Below are 19,086 nucleotides of genomic sequence, written 5' to 3'. Positions count from 1 at the left end.
CGTTTCGGGCCTAAGCCCTTCTTCAGAAATTTCTGAAGAAGGGTCGAGGCCCGAAACGTCAGCCTTCCTGCTCCTCTGATGCTGCTTGGCCTGCTGTGTTCATCCAGCTCTACACCTTGTTATCCCTTTGCAAAGAGTCACTTACCAGGGGTGGGTAGTGCACAGATTCAGGGTGACTGGAAAATAGATTACAGAGTACATGTGGAAATGTTCTTTCACCCAGAGGGTGTCTGGAATTCATTGCCTGGTTTGATGGTTAAGCTGGAAACGCTCACTCATTTAGAAAGACCTGTATTTGCAGCTGAAATGCTGTGAGAAGCAAGACTACAGCAAAGTTCTGGAAGGCGGGATTAGAATAGACAACTAGTTTTTGTTTCATTTGTAGCCAACACATACTGTCCCATATCCCCTCTATGGTTCTATCCAAGAGCTATTAGCTTTGCTTTTGTTTCAAAGTGTGGCATTTTGCCCAACACTGAGGCACACAATCGAAATTAAAATCCATTAAGTTGTTATGACCATACAAGGCCATGTATGCAGATTGGCCTGTGAACTGTCTGACTTGTTTAAACCCACTTTTATTTTCCAATTTAAAAATGATCTGTAGCAAAGCTTTAGTCTTCAAAAAGATCAGGTTAGTTTATCACATGACTAGTATTGAACATAACCAAGTGAAATGTGATACAGTGATTAGCTAAAAGGTCCTGTTGGAGTTCTGTCCATCGCACAACCTGCCTAATACAAATCAAAACTTAAGCTTGCTACTATCCCAAAGCTGTTGCAATGTCCACCCACATTAACTTACAGACTCATCCACTGTTAATTTAGTCAAGGTATTTAATTTATAAATGTCACAGCCATTCGTTTAGATGTGTCATGTTGCAACAGCTAGGACAAGCCATTTTTACATCTAGTGGATCCATTGTCAGGGAATTTCTGTGTACCCTTGGAAATTTCATTGAATTTATGAAAGGTTTCTTTTGAATTCTTCCCGGGAAAGGTCCATCACAGTCCTAACCACCAGTTCAATCTGTAAGTGCGGTTTCCGAGAAGCATTTTGAAGGATTTTTTGTCCAATTTTAAAGTCTAATTAACATTCTCTATAAAATTTTAGTGGTGACAGTTCAAAATGCATGAATGCAAATTTGGAAGAGGAAGGAAACAATAGGATAGATAAACAATGAATGTATTAGATTCAGCAGCGCCTTTTGAAAAATACATGCTAACTGCAAACTTCTGGCTGTTGTTTTGATAGATATGACTGATAACCAGGAACGGGACATTGTGTTCTTGATTGACGGCTCAACTAAAGCTGGTTCATCATTTCGTTCAGTGCGCGAATTTCTCAAAGGCTTAATTGAACAGCTGAATGTTGGGTTGAACAGGAATCGCGTTGCAGTAGTACAGTACAGCAAGGGCCCAAAAGTTGAATTTCTTTTGAACACCTATTCGAATAAAGATGACGTTCTGGATGCAGTGGGCAAGCTGAAACCTATGGGCGGAAGGATGCTGAATACTGGGGCTGCATTGAACTATATCATCAGGAATGTCTTCACAACAGCAGCAGGGAGTCGGCGAGACGCTAATGTGCCGCAGCTTCTGGTGCTTCTCATTTCTGGAAAGTCAAGTGACAATATTAAAGAGGCAGCAGGGGCATTAAAAAGAGCCGCTATAGTGGCATTTGTTATTGGGGCCATGGATGCAGATGGCAAAGAAACACACGAGATCGCATATTCCTCTAATTTACTGTTCGCTGTTCACGACTTCCAGTCTCTTCCAGATATACAGAACGAGCTGCTACAGCCCCTAAAAACACTGATCGTTGAAGTTATTAAAATGCCATCCACTGTCACCGAAGGTACTCGGGCTTGAATGATGTTCCGCACGCATTTTTGTAGCTTTCAGTGTTAAGTGTGAGAGGTGACTGAAGTAATATTTGATGACTCAGTCAGTGTATTGCTCTTTGTAGGTTGGAACATATAGAGCAGGAAGGGTGCAGGTTTGGGTGAGTCGCTCGCAGCTAATGAAGGATAAAAGAGAAACGAGTGTTCTCGCTCTAATTGTCCCAAACACTTCATGGATAGCGTCATTCACTGAAAACATAATTTCATAGTCTCAACTCACACATGAAGTATGGCCTTTTTGTTTATTATTATGGTTAATTGTTTGTTTATTGTTTATTATTCATGGGATGTGGGCATTGCTGGCTAAGTGAACATTTATTATATCACTAACATGTCCTTGAGAGGTGCCTTCTTCAACTGCCGCAGAATGTGGGGCATGGTACTATATGGACAAGGTATCAAGGGACACAGCAGAATGCCGGAGATTTAGACTGGGTCTCACTTCAGCCTCTTGTTCAATCCCTCGGTTAGTGAGATGCATCCGAACCAACGCAAGCAAACAGGGTTCAGAAAGATTTGGGAAAAACTCTTAGCATCAAGTCCCTGAGATGGAAAGAATGAAAGTAATTGCTGAGATAAATATTGAAAGACTGCAGAAATTACTGGGAATGAATGAGAACTGAATACTATAGGAGAGAGAAGAAATATTCAATTCAAGCATCAAGGAATAAATGAGTAAACCTAATGGAGAAAGAATGGTAAATGCTCAGAAAGAGGCAGAAAAGAAAAAACAGTAAGTATCATCAGAAAACAAAAGAAATGCTGAGAAAAATGATTGAACATAATACTGGGAAATACTGCACAAGACAGGCAAAATGACAATGAACAAGAAAACAGTAAGTAAATCGTGCAAAGAAAATAAACCGATATTGAGTAACAGAGTGAGATGCAAGATTAGAGAGTGAAGATGAGGAAAAAAATGAATGAAGAAAGGGAGAGAGACTGGAAGCATATTGTTGTGAGACTTATTGAGCAGTCTGAGAAATTTTCTCATGGAGCTTTATAAAACCAATAGTTATAAGGCTACACTGGAATATTACTTTTAATGTCAACTTTAGATATATGAGAATACTTTGTAGGAGTTGGGACTTCATGTTGAGGTTGTACAGGATGTTGGTGAGGTCACATTTGGAGAATGGTGTGCAGTTCTAGTCACCCAGCAAAAGGAAGGATATTATTAAATTGTAGAGGGTTCAGAAAGGATCTACCAGGATGTTGCAGGAACTGGAAGGTTTGAGTTATAAGGAGAGGCTGGATAGGCTGGGACTTCTTTCACTGGAGCTTGGGGGTTGAGGGCTGAACTTTTAGAGGTTTATAAAATCATGAGAGGCATAGACAAAGTGAATGCGAAATTCTTTTACCTAGGGTGGGGGAGTCCAAAACTCAGGGCATTTTTTAAAGTGAGAGGAGAAAGATTTGAAAGGGACCTGTGGGACAACAGTTTCACACAGAGTGTGGTTCGTATGTGGATGAACTGCCAGAGGAAGTGGTAGATGCAAGTACAGTGACAATATTTAAAAGACATTTGGACAGATATGTGAATATGAAAGGTTGGGAGGGATATGGGCCAAATGCAGGCAATTGGGACTAGTTTAATTTGGGAAACCTGGTTGGCATGGACGAGTTGGACCCAAGGATCTGTTTCCATGGCGTATAACTCTTTGATTCTTATGAAAACGGAAAAATGAAAAAGAATGAGATTTCAGGAATCTCTTTGCTGGCTGGAAACTAATGAGAGAAATACATTTGCACCTTAATTGGTCAACATTATTAAACAGGATAATTAACATCTCAGAAGATGCACAGGTATTTATGGTATTCACTAAGTAACTTTGGTGATAATTATTCTTCCTTATTTATTACAGGTAACAAGAGAGATATTGTGTTCCTAGTCGATGGCTCTTACAATGTGGGAACTTTCTTTTATTTAATTCGGGACCTGATTATCAACTTAATTCCTAACTTTAATGTTGCAAAAGACAAAGATCAAATTTCAGTGGTACAATACAGTGAAGATGCAAGGATTGAGTTTCCATTAAATGCTTACACAAACAAAGAACTGGTTTTGGCGAAAACCAGGGAGCTTCGGCTTAAAGGCGGAAGAAGACTCAAGACAGGTTCTGCTCTAGACTTTGTCAGGAGGAATGTCTTCAGTAGATCTGGTGGGGGTAGGCACCATTTAGGGATTTCCCAAATCCTAGTGCTCATTACTTCTGGAAAGTCACTGGATAATGTGAAGCAGCCAACAGAGGAGCTGAAGCAGGCTGGTGTTGTGCCATTCGTTATTGGCATTGGGAATGTAGACAGACAAGAACTACATCAAATTGCATATTCACCCAGCCTGGTTTTTCAGGTAGATGACTACTGGGGTCTTTCAGATCTGGACTTGCACCTGTTCAGCATTTCAAAGAATGTAGACAGTGTCCCAATACCACCTACTACCAGCACAGGTAACCAACCACCTTTATTACTTAGTTTTGTCTATCAGAACCAGAATTACAAACTAGCTGTTATCAGTTTTGGGTGAATATTGCTTCGCAGCAAGGCAAAGGCAATACTTTCTTTGAAGGGAACATTGGAACATTAATGAGACAGTGCACTAGGCACGAACAACGCAGAACATAACTACTGAAGCAGTTTCCATTCTCGACACTGGGACCAAAGTGCCATTGTTATAAAGTGCTTAGTTGCAGCCATTTTCATGGGCTCAGTCTCTCTGTAGAAGCCAGCAATTTCAGTTTTCATGTAACGGGTCAAAACACAATTTACAATTGCAACTACAAATGTACTCTTATTCCAAGTTGTTGATGACATTCTAAACTTTACATCCCTCTCCACAGAATAGGTTACATAAATTCACAGCTAAGTGCTGCCATATCACAGAAATCTAGTGATTTTTAAAATAAAGATTCTCTGTTGTTGGCATCAGTAAACAGTGGTAAAACGTACATAAGAGTTAACAGGAGAGATAAAGAAGGGTACAATACTTTTATACATGAATAATAAGAATATTGCAGTGTATTACGCAACGTTCACAGCATATAAGCAGGATATTTGGTCAAACATGTCCATGATATCGGGATAAGAGAAGGCCATTTAGTCTCCCATTCTGTTCTATCATCCAATGGGAAAATAATTAATTTGTGGCTTAACTCTGCATCATATCCTTTGCCAAAATCTCTTAATACCTGTGGTTACTAGGAATCTATCAATCTCAGATTTAAAACAAACCATGAACCAGTATCGGCTGCTGCTTGTGGAAGAGAGCTCTAAACTTCCACCATCCCATCCCTTGCATGTAGCAGTGTTTCCTAATTTAATTCAATCTAACTTTTTAGGTTATATCCTTTTTTAGAGAAATTAATTTTGTGCAACGTACACTTATGGCTTACTATAGTCGTATAACTATAGTGTATGTAAATGAGTAGCAGGCATTAAAATTTGTCACATGAAACGAGATGTGAGATGTGGCCCGCTGAAGTTGTGTGGATTTTCAGAGCAGTAAGAGTGCCAGCTGCTAGAAGAAGAAGCAGAAGAAAGAGATGGAACAACAACCTGGGACTTTGATTTACCAGTGTGAGTCAGAATGCCTGCAAATTTTCCATTCCTTACTACTGTGGACATGAAATGAAAGACGGTATGAAACATACTTGGAATTTCTTCCCATTTCTGTGGCAAAACTATGAAGTTACTACAGAAGTAATTAAGTAGCCTGAACAAATGAGAGTCACACATATAGGATTCTTAACGGGCTTGACAGGGTAAATGCTGAGGGCAATGTTTCTCCTTGTTGGAGGGTCTCAGACTAGAGGGCATATCTCAGAAAAAAAGGGGTGCCAAGTTAAGACTGAAGTGAGGAGGAATTTCTTCTCTCAAAGGGTTGTGAGTCTTTGAAAGTCCTTGTCACAGAGAGCTGTGGGGGCAGAGTCCCTGTGCATATTTAAAGGTGATAATGATTGGTAACACTACATATGCTAGAAGAAATTTTCAGCATTTCACAGGTTCCTAAATCATTAACCAATGAATAGATATGACAGGATTACAAAGATGTTTTTAGAGGTATTGGATTCCTTCATAATGATTATCATTTCAATGATATGTGAGATCAGCTTACTATCTGCTGAGGAGAGTTTTATCTACCCTCACGTTCAGCTTGAAATACAAGATAAAGATTCATAGGGGCCTCATTAACTCAGCAGGCCCTGAAGAAAGGAAAGAAAGATAAGCAGGCCAGTAGATGTTCGTTGAGGAGCTGTTAGCTGATGACAAGCATGTGAATGTGTAGGAAACAGTCACTGAGGAATGGGAGAAGTAAAAGCATAAGAAAATAAAACAGAACAAGAAGAAAAAAGAGGCATTTGAAGAAATCTGAAGTCACGCACATATTTGTTTTATGTCATGTATTGGTAGTGAAAGGACTTTGCTCGGATTCTGACAAGGTGAAAGCTACAGCAGAAATGAAGCGACCGATGGATGTTAAAGCAGTACAATGAATTATTGGGATTGTTCTCACTTAACATGGTATCAAGTGTGAAACTATTCAAGCTCATTGCTAACAATGTGCAGTGGTATTGGGGCACCAAACAAGAAGCAGCTTCCACTTAAATCAAACTAGCCACAATAATGCATCTTGGCCCATTAAACTAGCAGGGATATTGAATTTGAAACATGAGTGACTTGCTTTGAGTCAGGCATAGTCTTTTATTCATTCATGGGAAGTGCGTGTTGTTGGTTGGGCCAGCATTTATTGTCCATCCCAAAGTGTCCATCCCAAATTGCCCAAAGGACAGTTAAGAGTCTAACATATTGCCATGGGCCTGAAGTCACATATAGGACAGACTGGTAAGTTTCCCTCTCAAAAGGACATTAGTGAACCAGATAGGCTTTTCTGACAATCAACAACTGTTTCATGGTCATCATTAGCTTCTTAGTTCCAGATATTTTAATTTAACTAAAATTCCACCATTTGCCATAGTGGGTTTCAAACATGGGTCCCCAGAGCATTACCTTGATCTCTGGATCAATAGACTAGTGATAATACCACTAGGCCATCACCTCCACTTAAATATCGCTGGAGGGGAAGGAGTAGCTTTGTGATTAAGGAGGAAAAGTACTTATTAAACATTTCAGCTATGGCTTTTACCTCCATACGTGCAATATTTACATAGAAGGCCTTTCTATTCCCGTTTAAATTACCTGCTAGGCTCCTTCTCATATGCTCTTTTTGTATCTGTTATTTATTTTACAACTCCCCTATAAAATTTTTATACAGGGCCTCATTGTCAATGATATTATCAACCTAAAATTTATCCTCTTTCTGCTTAATCTTTCTCTGTATCTCTTTCTTCATCCAGGGATTTTGAAAATTGTTTATCCTACTTTTCCCCATGAAGAAATCTAACTTGCCTAAACTATCTTTTCTTTAAAGGGAGTCTGTCATTCAGTTAGTTTTGCCTGCCGATCTTTGATTCTAGCTTACTTGGGAACCCATTCTCACCTCAGTGAATTTAGTTGTCCTCAAACTCGGTAATTTTACTTTTCTTTGTTCTTCTACTTTTTCCACTGCTAACTTAAACCTTATGGTAATATGATCACTTTTCCATAAACGTTTTTGAATTGACATCTGGCACAGCTCATTCTTTAGAACTAGTCCCAGCAATGTCTCCTTATTTCATTAGAGCAGAAACATATTGATTAAGAAAATTCATCTGAACACATTTCCGAACCTCTAATGCTTCCAATACTATTTCAGTTAGTCTAAATCAGCATAGTTGAAACACATCATGATCACTGCCCTATAATTCCAGCACCTCTTTGAAACTTCCCTGGATATATACTTCTTTATGTCTTTCTACTGGTTTGTGGCCTGCAAAATACATCCAACATTGCATTGATAATTATATTGTTCCTTTACTGTAAACTGGTAGATTATTCCTTGACTCTTCTAGGCTGTCCTCTCTTTGCAGCACTGTAATGTTCTCCTTGGGCAGTCCAACCATCCTCCCTTATTCTTTCTTTCGTTATCTTTACTAAATACGTTGGTATGTATTTTCACCATGAGGAAGTGCTTCTTCATCCTGTCTAAATTGGTTGATGAGCCTGCAATTGGCAAGTCACATCCCCAATATGGTATTTCCCATTCTCTCAGGGGTGGGAATGAGAATGAGGCAAGATTTACATGTGTCATTCACAGAGGCAGCCAATGATTTAAATCAAGTGAGATTTTGACAGTCCAGCACTGTGAAACCTGAAATGCACACAACAGATCTTATAAAAGCAGATGCATTTTGTTAGATAGCCAGTTTACCCCTTTGGAAAGACTGCATATTTCTTCGGATATGGTTCCAGGATACCTCTGGAAGATAGGGTGTCAGGTCATTTTAGAGGAGGTAGAGTACCCTTTGGAATGGTTAGAAGTAGACTTAAGTAGTCATAAAAAGTGCATCAACCCATTAACCCTCTAATTCATTGGAGGTGTCAAAAGTGTTAAGAGAGGGACCTGCCAAGGTGTCAAGAGGACCTCTCAAAGACAACTGTTAAAAGGACCTGTCAAAGTAAAGGAAAGTCCTCTCCTTTAAGTCTTTTGAAAATGTCTGACATGTTGAAAAAAAAGATTGCTCAGTATTTATTATATCTGTTGACATAAGCCTGACATTTCATTATTGGATTACTATTGCATGACTTATTTCATGATCATCCATTATCATATTAAGTTATCTGCCATTTCATAGCTTGATTAATTGCTCCTAATGGTTATAGGTTCTTTATTTCTAAAACTTCAATGTAGTGCTGGGATACATAGATGAGTTCACACCCAGCATTGCCCACTCTTGGTCCATGATTGTCTGGCCCAAGTTCCAATAGTGCTCCCCCATCCTCCAGCCTAGATTGAAAACCAGTAACCGAGCAGCCATTTTTAAAAGTAGGGTAGATGAAGCCCAGAATTCTTCCAATTCTGTGTACCCAACCTGCATCCAGGCCCTTGTATCAAGGGATATTTCATACACAATCCTGCTCACTTTTGGGACAAGTCCCTACTATTGCCATACCACTTATCCCCAAGTGTGCCTGCGACTTACTAATTCTATTTACGACACTTCATATACTTATATATTTGCAGTGTAAGTCTAATTTAGACTATATTCTCTCTTGCATTGGCCTCACCTAATACCTTACTGATAGGATCTTCAGAAATAGGAGCAGGAATATGCCAGTCCGCCCCTTGAGCTTGCTGTGCCCTTCAATCTGACATTCCACACGTCTACGATCCTGCATTTTCCCCATTACCCTACTGATCGAAAATCCATTGATCTATCTCAGCCTTAAATGTAGACAGGATACCCACTATCTCTTTTGTTAGTTCCATCTTCTGCTCACAAATCTTTTATGTGCCTTATTTATTCTTCCTGGTACATCATGGATCTGATTCGCCCTGCCAAGCTGACACAAACCCTCCACAACAACACTGAGCAACTCCCCGTGAGATTATTTAACCTGGTATTGTTCAAATGTAAGTTGTCTGCCCTGTCCTATTACCCCCAGAACTCATCCTAGTGTCTCAAAAATCTAAAGTCCTCCCTTCCACTCAGTGTCTCCAACCATATATTCATCTTCCCTATTCATCTATCCCTTTAATCACTAGGTGAATCAGTGTCTGTTTGGCTAAGGTAAGAAAAAAAGAACAAAAGAAGCCTCTCCAATATTTTTATGTATGGTGCTTCATTTTGTTTTGCTATCATTGCACAAAAATCTTTAGAGGATGATTCCATTTACTTGTTCCAGATGGTGATAAAAGAGATATCGTCTTCCTCCTCGACGGTTCTGCTAAAATTGGAAAAGGATTTCCAAACGTTCGCAAATTTATGATGAGAATGGTAGATAATTTTGATGCTGGAGCAGAGAAAGTTCAATTTGCTGCCGTACAGTTCAGTGAGAGCCCAAGAACTGAGTTCTATCTAAATACCCACTCAACCAAGAAGCAAGTTCTGGCTACGATTAAGAAACTCAAGCTAAAACGTGGCAAAAAAATCAACATTGGCCGTGCATTGGACCATGTCATTGAGAATGTGTTCATAAGCTCAGCAGGAAGCAGAATGGACAATGCTGTTCCACAGATTCTATTGCTTCTTACTTCAGGAAAGTCCCACGATGATATTTCACAGCAGGCAAAGAAACTGAGGAAACTGGGAATCGTGCTTTTTGCGATTGGCTTGAGGGATGCTGATCAATCAGTGCTAGAACCGATGGCATATACTGCCAGCTTGGCTTTTCCTGTGAACAGCTTCCAAGGTTTGCTTAACATTCAGGATCAACTCCAGCAGATAGTGAAAACGGTGGCAGTGCAAATTGTTGAAACACCTGTCAAAGGTATTTACATAACATTTTCTTCTGACTGCCAATAGGGTAGAATTGTCCAATTGAGTAGAAGGCAAGGTAATGGAAAAATAGTCACCTTGGCTAATGTTTGAGCTGTTTTGCTTAGTGTCCAGGTTGGACCTAAGGAGATCTAACTTCTAGATGTGATCTCAGTCATATTAATACTAATGGTTTCAGGATCGCTGAATTAGCAACTGAAAACAAAAGGACCTAAGGTTTCCCCTAATCACTATCCAATGATCAAAGTAAAAATTTCAAAAGCATCCCTAACCCTTGCTACACCCAGTCTGTAATCTATAATATACCTTGACTCTTTTTTGATTGCATTTAATTTCATTCTCATCGACCTTTAGGACATTGTAAGCCATTAGTTGTGTTCTGTAGTTTATCATATTAATACCTCAATCTGAAAAAAAAAATTATTTATATATTGTGAGCTGAGTTAAACCTATGTAATGATTGAAAAAGAAATCTGCAAGATGTAGCAATGTTCTTTTTTATAAATAACCAAAACTAAGTTAGAACTAAAAGGTTAAGAACATGAAAATGTTAAAAGGATGGTTTTGTCGCAGATGCACTGGGTTGATTGAAACTTCATAAAAGTTACAATCTAATGAGTAATGCACTCACATGTAAATGCTAAAACTAAAACTTTGACGATGGACAATTGTGCACTTCATGCCAAATGAATCATATTCCAGTGTAAGCCTGCATGATTCTATTGGCATTAAAACTGTAGGAGAAACAAATGAATGTTAATTGAAGTGTATCAAATTAAATGCAGACATTTCCTTTGCCTAGGTTTCTGTTAAAGGCATTTTATTTCTTAAGATCTCCGCAACGTTCAACATTAACAACTATGGGAAATGAATGGCTATTATGTATGAGCTGTGTCAATCTGAAATTTTCAGCCAACATCCTGCTAAGTTCTGTTTCTTTGAGAGGATCCCAGGCTCTGTTGCCAATCCTGTCACTGAATTCTGCATGAGTTTGGAATGCAGGATGAGAAGACTAAACTGCCACTGCTGGAAGTGACAGAGTGGGCATATATGTGACATTTTAGATTTAGGTAACTTTTGATTGTTGTAAGCATACCCAGCATTACTCAAGAAAATAGCCAAGAGACCCTGCTTTTGTTGGGCTCCCTGTGTTTTCTTTTCCTCTTTCACATCCCCAAGAAAGAAAACATGCTGGAAGCAGGGCACCAGAACTGCACTGATTTTTCAAGCGTGTACTTTTCAGCAGATTTTGTGCTCTCATCAAGAGCTGCACTCAAAACATCAAGATGTGTTTTATTCCTTTCCAGATATTAATAATCTGCTCTGTATTTCCAACACATTGTGTGTTTTCTTTTGTTAAATTTCCAGCATTTGTTGTTTTTTACATTACATGTTCAACACCATACCCCACCTCTGTTTATTGGGTTGGTAAAAATGCTGTGGGCTGAACAATGGCTGGGCAGTAAAACATATATCACTTTAAACATAGTCTCCAGCGCTGCTAGTTAGTACCTTATAAATGCACTAATTCCTTTTCTTTCTTCCACAGATAACTAACTAACATTGCAGACAGATGGTGCCTGTGGATTTATTGCTTTGTAATTTTCAAACTCTGAGCTCTTCTTGTAACTCCAGCAATAGAAAAAGTTTCAGGAGTACGGAATTAATTAATGATTCAAACAGGAAATCAAGCAACAGGATTATCTTTACTTTTAGCCACCACTTTGATAACTCTGAGTGACTGCTGTAGTTATTGTAAAACTATGTCATGATTTGCAGTTTATCTTAATCAATTATGTACACTTATTAAAAACATTGGTGTGCATGACTTGCGTTGCATGATACAAAATGGTTTCAATAGGAACATAATGTAAGGAACTCATATTCTGTGCTACAATTAATCCCATTCTGAGTGATTAGGCATTCTGCTTTTGTTCATGTGTATTAGTTAATGAACATTCTTGTTGGTTACTTAAATACAAAAAGCAAAACACAAGCTACAATGGGTGTCGGAAAGAAAACCTCTTAAATATATATGTGTGTGTGTATTTATTTCTTTCTCAGTGGTACTTCTTATCTGAAGTATATTTGTTTGAAAAGGGGTGCTGATATTATTTAAAGAATTAGCTCACTGGGGATCTAAGGCTAACAGTGTCAAGGAACACAGTTGGAATAAATTGGCATGCCCGCACCATTTTCCTATGGTCCCTGGGTTTATATCAAGCTCAGATAGCTTTGTGCACAGTGGAAGTGACTCTACCTTTCGGCCAAAAGCCTGGATTCAAGCCCCATCAATGTCAGAGGTGTATCATGGCATGTTTGAATAAGTTGATTAAAATATCCATAAATTTCTTTGCTCTGCTGGCTGTGAGGTTGTGTCTGGGTGGGGTGCTCTTCAGAGGGTTGGTGTGGACGGGATAGTTAATCTTCTCCTAGTGAGGGGATAGGTGGCGTGAGAAATGGAAATGGCACATGACTGCATTGGCAGGTGGGTTCCTGAAACTGGGGTAAATTCACTTTGTCAGGACAGAATAGAGGAATTTGCCACTGTGCCTATGAAATGAGGAAGTATTCCTCTTCCCAGAGTGAGCAACCCTTGATAAAATGAGCTCTGTCTTCTTGTTTTGTTTTACCCCAGGCACCCCAGTCCGAGAAACAAAAAACATGAATAAAGCAAGGAAATTAAGATGATTAATTGAAACTCCTGTAGGAGTTAATTGCCATGTTGTTTTGTTCCTCATGTTGTGGTCAGACGTTCTTGTGTAATTTCCTGCAGCAATATCACTCTTGTCCTGGTGATTAGTCATTAGCAGGGGATGGCATAGTCCCCGGTCCCCACCAGTCTGGGGCTGAAACACCACAAATTCAATGATCAGATCCTTATTTAGCTGTGGTGGTCAAAAGGTGAAATCCAACAAACCTGAGGTTCAGGCTACAATTCGGAATCCTGATGGGTAAAAGCTAAATCCAAAGTTTATGGTTCCCATTCTTAAGGAGAACGTGGGAAGCACACCAATACTCTTTTTGAACTGAAACCCTGCAAACCCTGGAGCTGGCAGATTTTGTTGGATTTCCTGGAAGCTTGGATTGAAGTAAGGCTGAGATTTCTTGTGAGTGAGGGCCATCAACCATAAGACCACAGGATGTAACTACAGAATTAGGCCATTCGGCCCATCGAGTCTGCTTTGCCTTAGCATCATGGCTGATATTTTACAATGAAAGTACCAGGATTGATAGTCCATAGGATTTATGGTCCTTAACAAATTTGCCTCTTAAATGTTATGTAGATTGCTGACAACAATGTCTATTTAAATGTTGTATTTAATAGAGTAAAATATCCCAAGATTCTTCACTGGCGTATTCTCAAATTAAATTTGACACAACTATATGATTTATGACAAAAAGTTTGGTTCAAAGAGATAGCTGAAATAAATAAATTAAGGATGGAATCAGGTGTAGAGGTTTAGAAAGGGAATTTAGAACCTAGGGCCCAGGTAGCTGAAAGCTTGGCCACAAATGGCCAACCAGAGACGTCCATGTCCCATGAGCGAATAACAAAATGGTACAAATCTCAGAGGGTTGTAGAGTTAGGGCCATGGAGAAATTTGTAAACAGGGATGCTAATTTTGAAAGTGAGGCATGTTTAATGAAGGAAGTGTTGGCCAGTGAACACAGAGATAATGAAAGAAATTACTTAATGTAGGTTAGGTCATGGCAGCCAAAGATTTCAAATTTATGAAGGATGGAAGATGGGATGAATGTCAGGAGAGCATTGAATAGTCATGTCCAGAGGTAACAAAGATATGGATAAGTAATTCAGATGGTGGTCAATCTATGACTCTGTAAGTCAATGAGGTAGGCATTGGGTGCCGGCAGTCTACGTGCGCATATTAACTTCAGGCTTTCCGATAATCTCTCTGAGGGGCAACATGGTGATGAGAAACAGGAGCAGACCACAGGAATATCCTTGGAGAACACTAGAGGGTAATGGATTAGAAATTGAAACCATTGTAAGCATAATAGAAAAGAACCATCCAAGGTCAGGCCCACACAGTTGGAGAACAGAGGAGAACACATTTGGAAAAGTGGTCAACTCAGAACATGAGATTTGGCAGGGGATAACATTTTCACTGACAAAGGAGGAGGAAATAATTTGAGATCCTCTTGATATACATCAAATCCCCGAGACAAATAAAGCTTTGTCTCAAGACAGCCCAGCACCCAAGAGTACAAGCTTATTTCTCATCATCAGTGTAAACTATAACAAATAGAACCTTCCTTTTTATTGATCATTATAGTTTATGTATAATATTACAGTATTCAGTACTGATTTCTGCCAGTTAAGGTACATGGACTGGGTCTTGAATATCAAGATGTTAGGATGCTCAAGACACTCTAAGTACATATTGTGACCACGCATCATATCAATGATCACGAGCTGATCTCTCATTATTATTGTTATTATTTCTTTGAGAATTTTAATGACTGGCAGCTTATGTGACGCCAGGACCACATCATTAGTCCTGTTCAGGTAAGCCATTTTGTGAATTAGTGAAAGGCCATCTGTGCCTGTGAAGCAATATATACCTCCCACTGACATGGGAAATAAAATTGTTATAGAAAAAACTAAAACTGCTATAAAAGTATTCCATTTTATCACGATAGACCAGCAATTCCAACAAATGAGATCCTTATATTTTGAAAAATGGTGTGCTCCAAAAGGGATAGTAGGAAGGAAGGTTAGAAAACATAGTGGAGAGAAAACTAGGGATGAAGCAATAAAGGAATAAGTGCTATTATTTATAGATATTTTTTAGTCAACCCATTCAGAAATGTAATTACATATCTCTGGAGTATGTGGGACCTGAATGCAGAATTCTTGGTCCCCTCTATTATTTATAATCTTTAAAATTTAATGGTAAACACACTTTGCTCATTTTACATCTTATGTTTTTTCTGCTCCTCTAACTCCCTCTGCTGATGCTTTCCATAAAAGCAGCAAACTACTTGCAGGTTTATTTCCAAGGACTTTAACAGCAATCCAGGACTCCAGTGAACATTATTCTGATATAAGTCTAGATAACACACCCCATCTGTCCATTCCACTTACTACTGGGTTTTACATATCCCAAAAATTGCTACATAACCAGGCCTGAATGACGAGGTTTTTTTTTTGTGGGTCCATTTTTGTGCACGAAGTGGCTCCTGCTCAGTATCTAAACTCAACAAATACAAACCGAAAGAATTGCAGATGCTGTAAATCAGGAACAAGAATAAAGTTGCTGGAAAAGCTCAGCAGGTCTGGCAGTATCTGTGAAGAAAAAAATCAGAGTTAACGTTTTGGGTCCTTTGACCCTTACTCAAGGAATGTTAACTCTGATTTTGTTCTTCACAGATGCTGCCAGATGTGCTGATCTAAGCTCATCACTTTGATTTCCTTCTTTTGCTTTTCTTTTATTTGTGTCCTGCTAAATGTCTTGTACTTATCATCATGCCTTCACTCATTCCTTCAGCATTTGGCCTTGCTTTCAGCATTTTTCAATCCTTTCCTGCTGCCATTCTGGAATTGATTCATAAAAATGCAAGAATCAAGAGTAGAAGTGGAACATTTAACCCTTCAGCCTGCTCCACCATTCGACAAGATCATGGCAAATCTGACTGTGGCATCAACTCCAGTCTCCCCTCTACCCTCGTGCCCTTTGACTCCTTTATCAATCAGGAACCAATTGAACTCAGCTTTAAAAATAGTCAATGGCTATGTCTCGACTGTACTCTGAGGAAGAGAATGCCACAAATAACAACTCTCTAAGAAAACAAATCTCATCTCAATTTTAAATGAGAAAACCCTAATTTTTGAACTGTGTTCAAAAAGGGGAACAAGACTGTACACCATTTCCCAAATGCGGTCTCATCCAGGCTGCTTACAGCTGCAAATATGTACCTCTAATTTCATATTCATCCACCTTACAATAAACATCAACTTGCTTTATCTGCAGACTTATGCTTTATTTCTGATTTGTATACGAGGGCACCTAGATTTCCCTCCATCTTAGAGTTCGCAGTTTCTCTCCATTTAACTAACATATTTCTTTTCTATAATTCCTGCCAAAGTGCACAAGCTCATATTTTTCCACATTGTACTCCATCTGCCAAATATCTGCCCACTCATTAATCTATTGACATCTTTTTCTAGACGCTTTGGGCTGAATCTTGTTTTATTGGCTAATTCTGACATTCATTGAGTTGTTTGGAAAGATTTCTGCTGCAATGTCTGTCACATTTTATCACCATGCCTTGCCGAGCTGGCTGCACCAACCGCCTACCCTACCGCTATGGCATCCATCATATCCAATTCTGGCTCCATCTTACCACGTGCCATTCCCTGACAATTTGCCACTCAGAAGATGACTGCCAAAAGACTGCCATCCCTTGTGCCCACACCATTTTTGATAGGGCACTGTGTAAATGAGAAATAGCCTGTGTTCCATGTGTTGCGCAAATCAGCATGTCTATATAACAGTATTTAGAGCCTTTGGCTCTGGCTGAAGTGCTAACATACTAACAGCATGACACAGCAAGGCAATGCAAGCATGGATGTATGAGCTAACAGACCAAACACTGCAAGAGCAAGTGAACAGCCTTGAGTTGCATTCTCGTCCATTCCATGAGCTGGAATCCCTGTCTGTGGGCGCACTGTGTCCTAGCTGTAGTCTTTCAATGCCAGTTTCAGTACACCTTGCAATACATGTCTATGTTTCTGAAATGGCCTGCAGCTGTATTGGACAGGTGCCATGGTGGACACGAGGGATTGTCACGTATCAAATGTCAATTTCCATGGACGTGGGGTTGCACTTGACTGGTGCCTGAGGATTGAGCCCTGAGATTTGGTCATACACAACACCATTCAGTGTAAGTGAGGAGCCGAATTCACTAGGTACCCACTCTGGTGACCGTGTCAATTTTCTCAATATGTAGCTTGTTTGATGAGTTAGCTAAGATAGAAAGTTGAGCAATAATGGAGTCAGTTGAGCATTTAACAAGTCCCCTCGATTGTCATCTCACTGCTACCTAGTGAGAAACCCACCACATTCTTTTTGAAAAGCATGACAGATGGGCTTGTCAGATAGTCCATCCGAATCTGCCACAAATCTTATAACCCATGTGACTGAGACCCCTGTAAGATTATGCCCTTCTTATTCTCTTCACAACTTCCTTTCCCATCAGCAAACTTAGCTACCATACATTTGGTTCAGCCTAAACTGCTTTTCCTCCAGTTTGGCAACCAGTCATATATTCCTGCCAAAAAGTTACCTGTAATACAATGAGCTGCGTTGTAATCTTTAAAATAGCTCCTTCATAAGATAAGTCATAGTTTATTTTTATCCTTCTCTTGCTATCTTCTGAAGGGCCCATGAATGCATTCAGTGCTGCATCATTGTGAACAACAAAACAATGTGCTTCATTCTAATATTGTGCCGATATTTATGACAGTGTGACTGCTGGAAGCTCATCTTGACCTACCTGCTCGGTTATGTGCCTTCCACTCTCACTGCGAATTCCATGGGCTCTATCAGGAGATCACCTGAAACTGCTGCTCTCTGTGTTTCCCTTCAGAATATCCACTCGCCCATGAACATGGCCCCTGCCATCCCTGAGACTGTTGAGGATTATTGCATTCACATCATTGAATTGCCAGAAACCTGGGTGTTGATACATTCCCCTAAATGGAGATATCCTACCTGGCTTAAACTTCCACAGCTTGCATCACCAAGATAAGGTTATTTTTGGTCACTTCCTGGTGTCACACTCCATCCCCTTTCCCAAAATTTCAGCAATAGTACCCAAGACTTGTTCCCAGAGCCTGCTGCACCCCAAACAAGCTATTCCAATACAAATACAACGCTGGAATTTATGTACCAATGTAAAAAATTGCCCAGTTATGTCCTGTGCACAAAAAAGCCAATTAATGCTCTATCAGTCTACTCCTTGCAATAGGAAAAGTGATGAAAGGGGTCATTGAAAATGCCATCAAGTGGAGCTTGCACAGTAGTAACCATCTGACTGACGCTCAGTTTAGATTCCATCAGTCCTCTTCAGATCCTGACTTCATGACAACGTTGTTCCAAGCATTGGCAAAAGAGCAGAACTTCAGAAGTGAGGGGAAAGTGACTGGCCTCAAGGTAGCATTTGACTAAGGACAGCATCCATGACCCATACCAAAACTTACTTCACTGACAAACAGGAGGAATATTCTCTGCTGGTTGGAGTTATACCTAGCACAAAGAAAGATGATCGTAGTTGCTGGAGTCTGATCTTCTCAATCCCAGGACATCTCTGCAGGAGTTCCTCATGGTAGTGTCCAAAGCCTAACCATCTTCAGCTGCTTCATCAATGACCTTCCCTTCATCAGAAAGTCAAAAGTGGGATGTTCATTGATGGTTGCACAATGTTCAGTATCATTCATGACTCCTTAGCTCCTGAAGCAGTCTATGTCCACATACAATACCTGGCAAGTAATATTTTCACCACGCAAGTGCCAAGCAATGAACATCATCAATAAATGAGAATATAATTATCTCACCTTTGACACTTAATGCAATTACCATTGCTGAATTCATCACTATTAGCATCCTGTGGGTTAAATTTAACCAGAAACTAAATTAGACCAGTCATAAAAATACAAAGACTACAAGAGCAGGTAAGAGGCTAGGAATTCCACAGCAAGTATTTCACATCCTATCTCCCCAAGGCCTATTCCAGCAACAAGGCACAATTTAAGAATGTCATGGAGTTGCTTGTCTGGATTT

General features: G+C 39.6%; 2 protein-coding genes across 3 annotated transcripts in view; both read left to right on the top strand.

The window, feature by feature from the left end:
* Positions 1–13,629, top strand: part of LOC109923168 (collagen alpha-3(VI) chain-like) — a 51,048-nt gene extending 37,419 nt beyond the window's left edge. Inside the window, exons 7-10 of one of the 2 annotated variants that reach the window (XM_048599148.1) lie at positions 1,256–1,858; positions 3,770–4,354; positions 9,687–10,271; positions 11,829–13,629. In XM_048599148.1, coding sequence (XP_048455105.1) covers positions 1,256–1,858; positions 3,770–4,354; positions 9,687–10,271; positions 11,829–11,836 — 1,781 coding nt within the window. In that variant the 3' untranslated portion in view covers positions 11,837–13,629. The remainder of the gene's footprint in view (positions 1–1,255; positions 1,859–3,769; positions 4,355–9,686; positions 10,272–11,828) is intronic. The other variant, XM_048599149.1, reaches the window with a different exon arrangement.
* Positions 1–19,086, top strand: part of LOC109937504 (collagen alpha-3(VI) chain-like) — a 747,545-nt gene that overhangs the window by 307,560 nt on the left and 420,899 nt on the right. The gene's annotated exons all lie outside the window — the stretch shown is intronic.

The sequence above is a fragment of the Rhincodon typus genome, chromosome 7 (genome assembly GCF_021869965.1).
Source record: "Rhincodon typus isolate 14 chromosome 7, sRhiTyp1.1, whole genome shotgun sequence".
In the NCBI taxonomy this organism is placed as follows: domain Eukaryota; kingdom Metazoa; phylum Chordata; class Chondrichthyes; order Orectolobiformes; family Rhincodontidae; genus Rhincodon; species Rhincodon typus.
The sequence above is the reverse complement of the archived record's forward strand: the minus strand, read 5'-3'. Positions and strand labels throughout refer to the sequence as shown.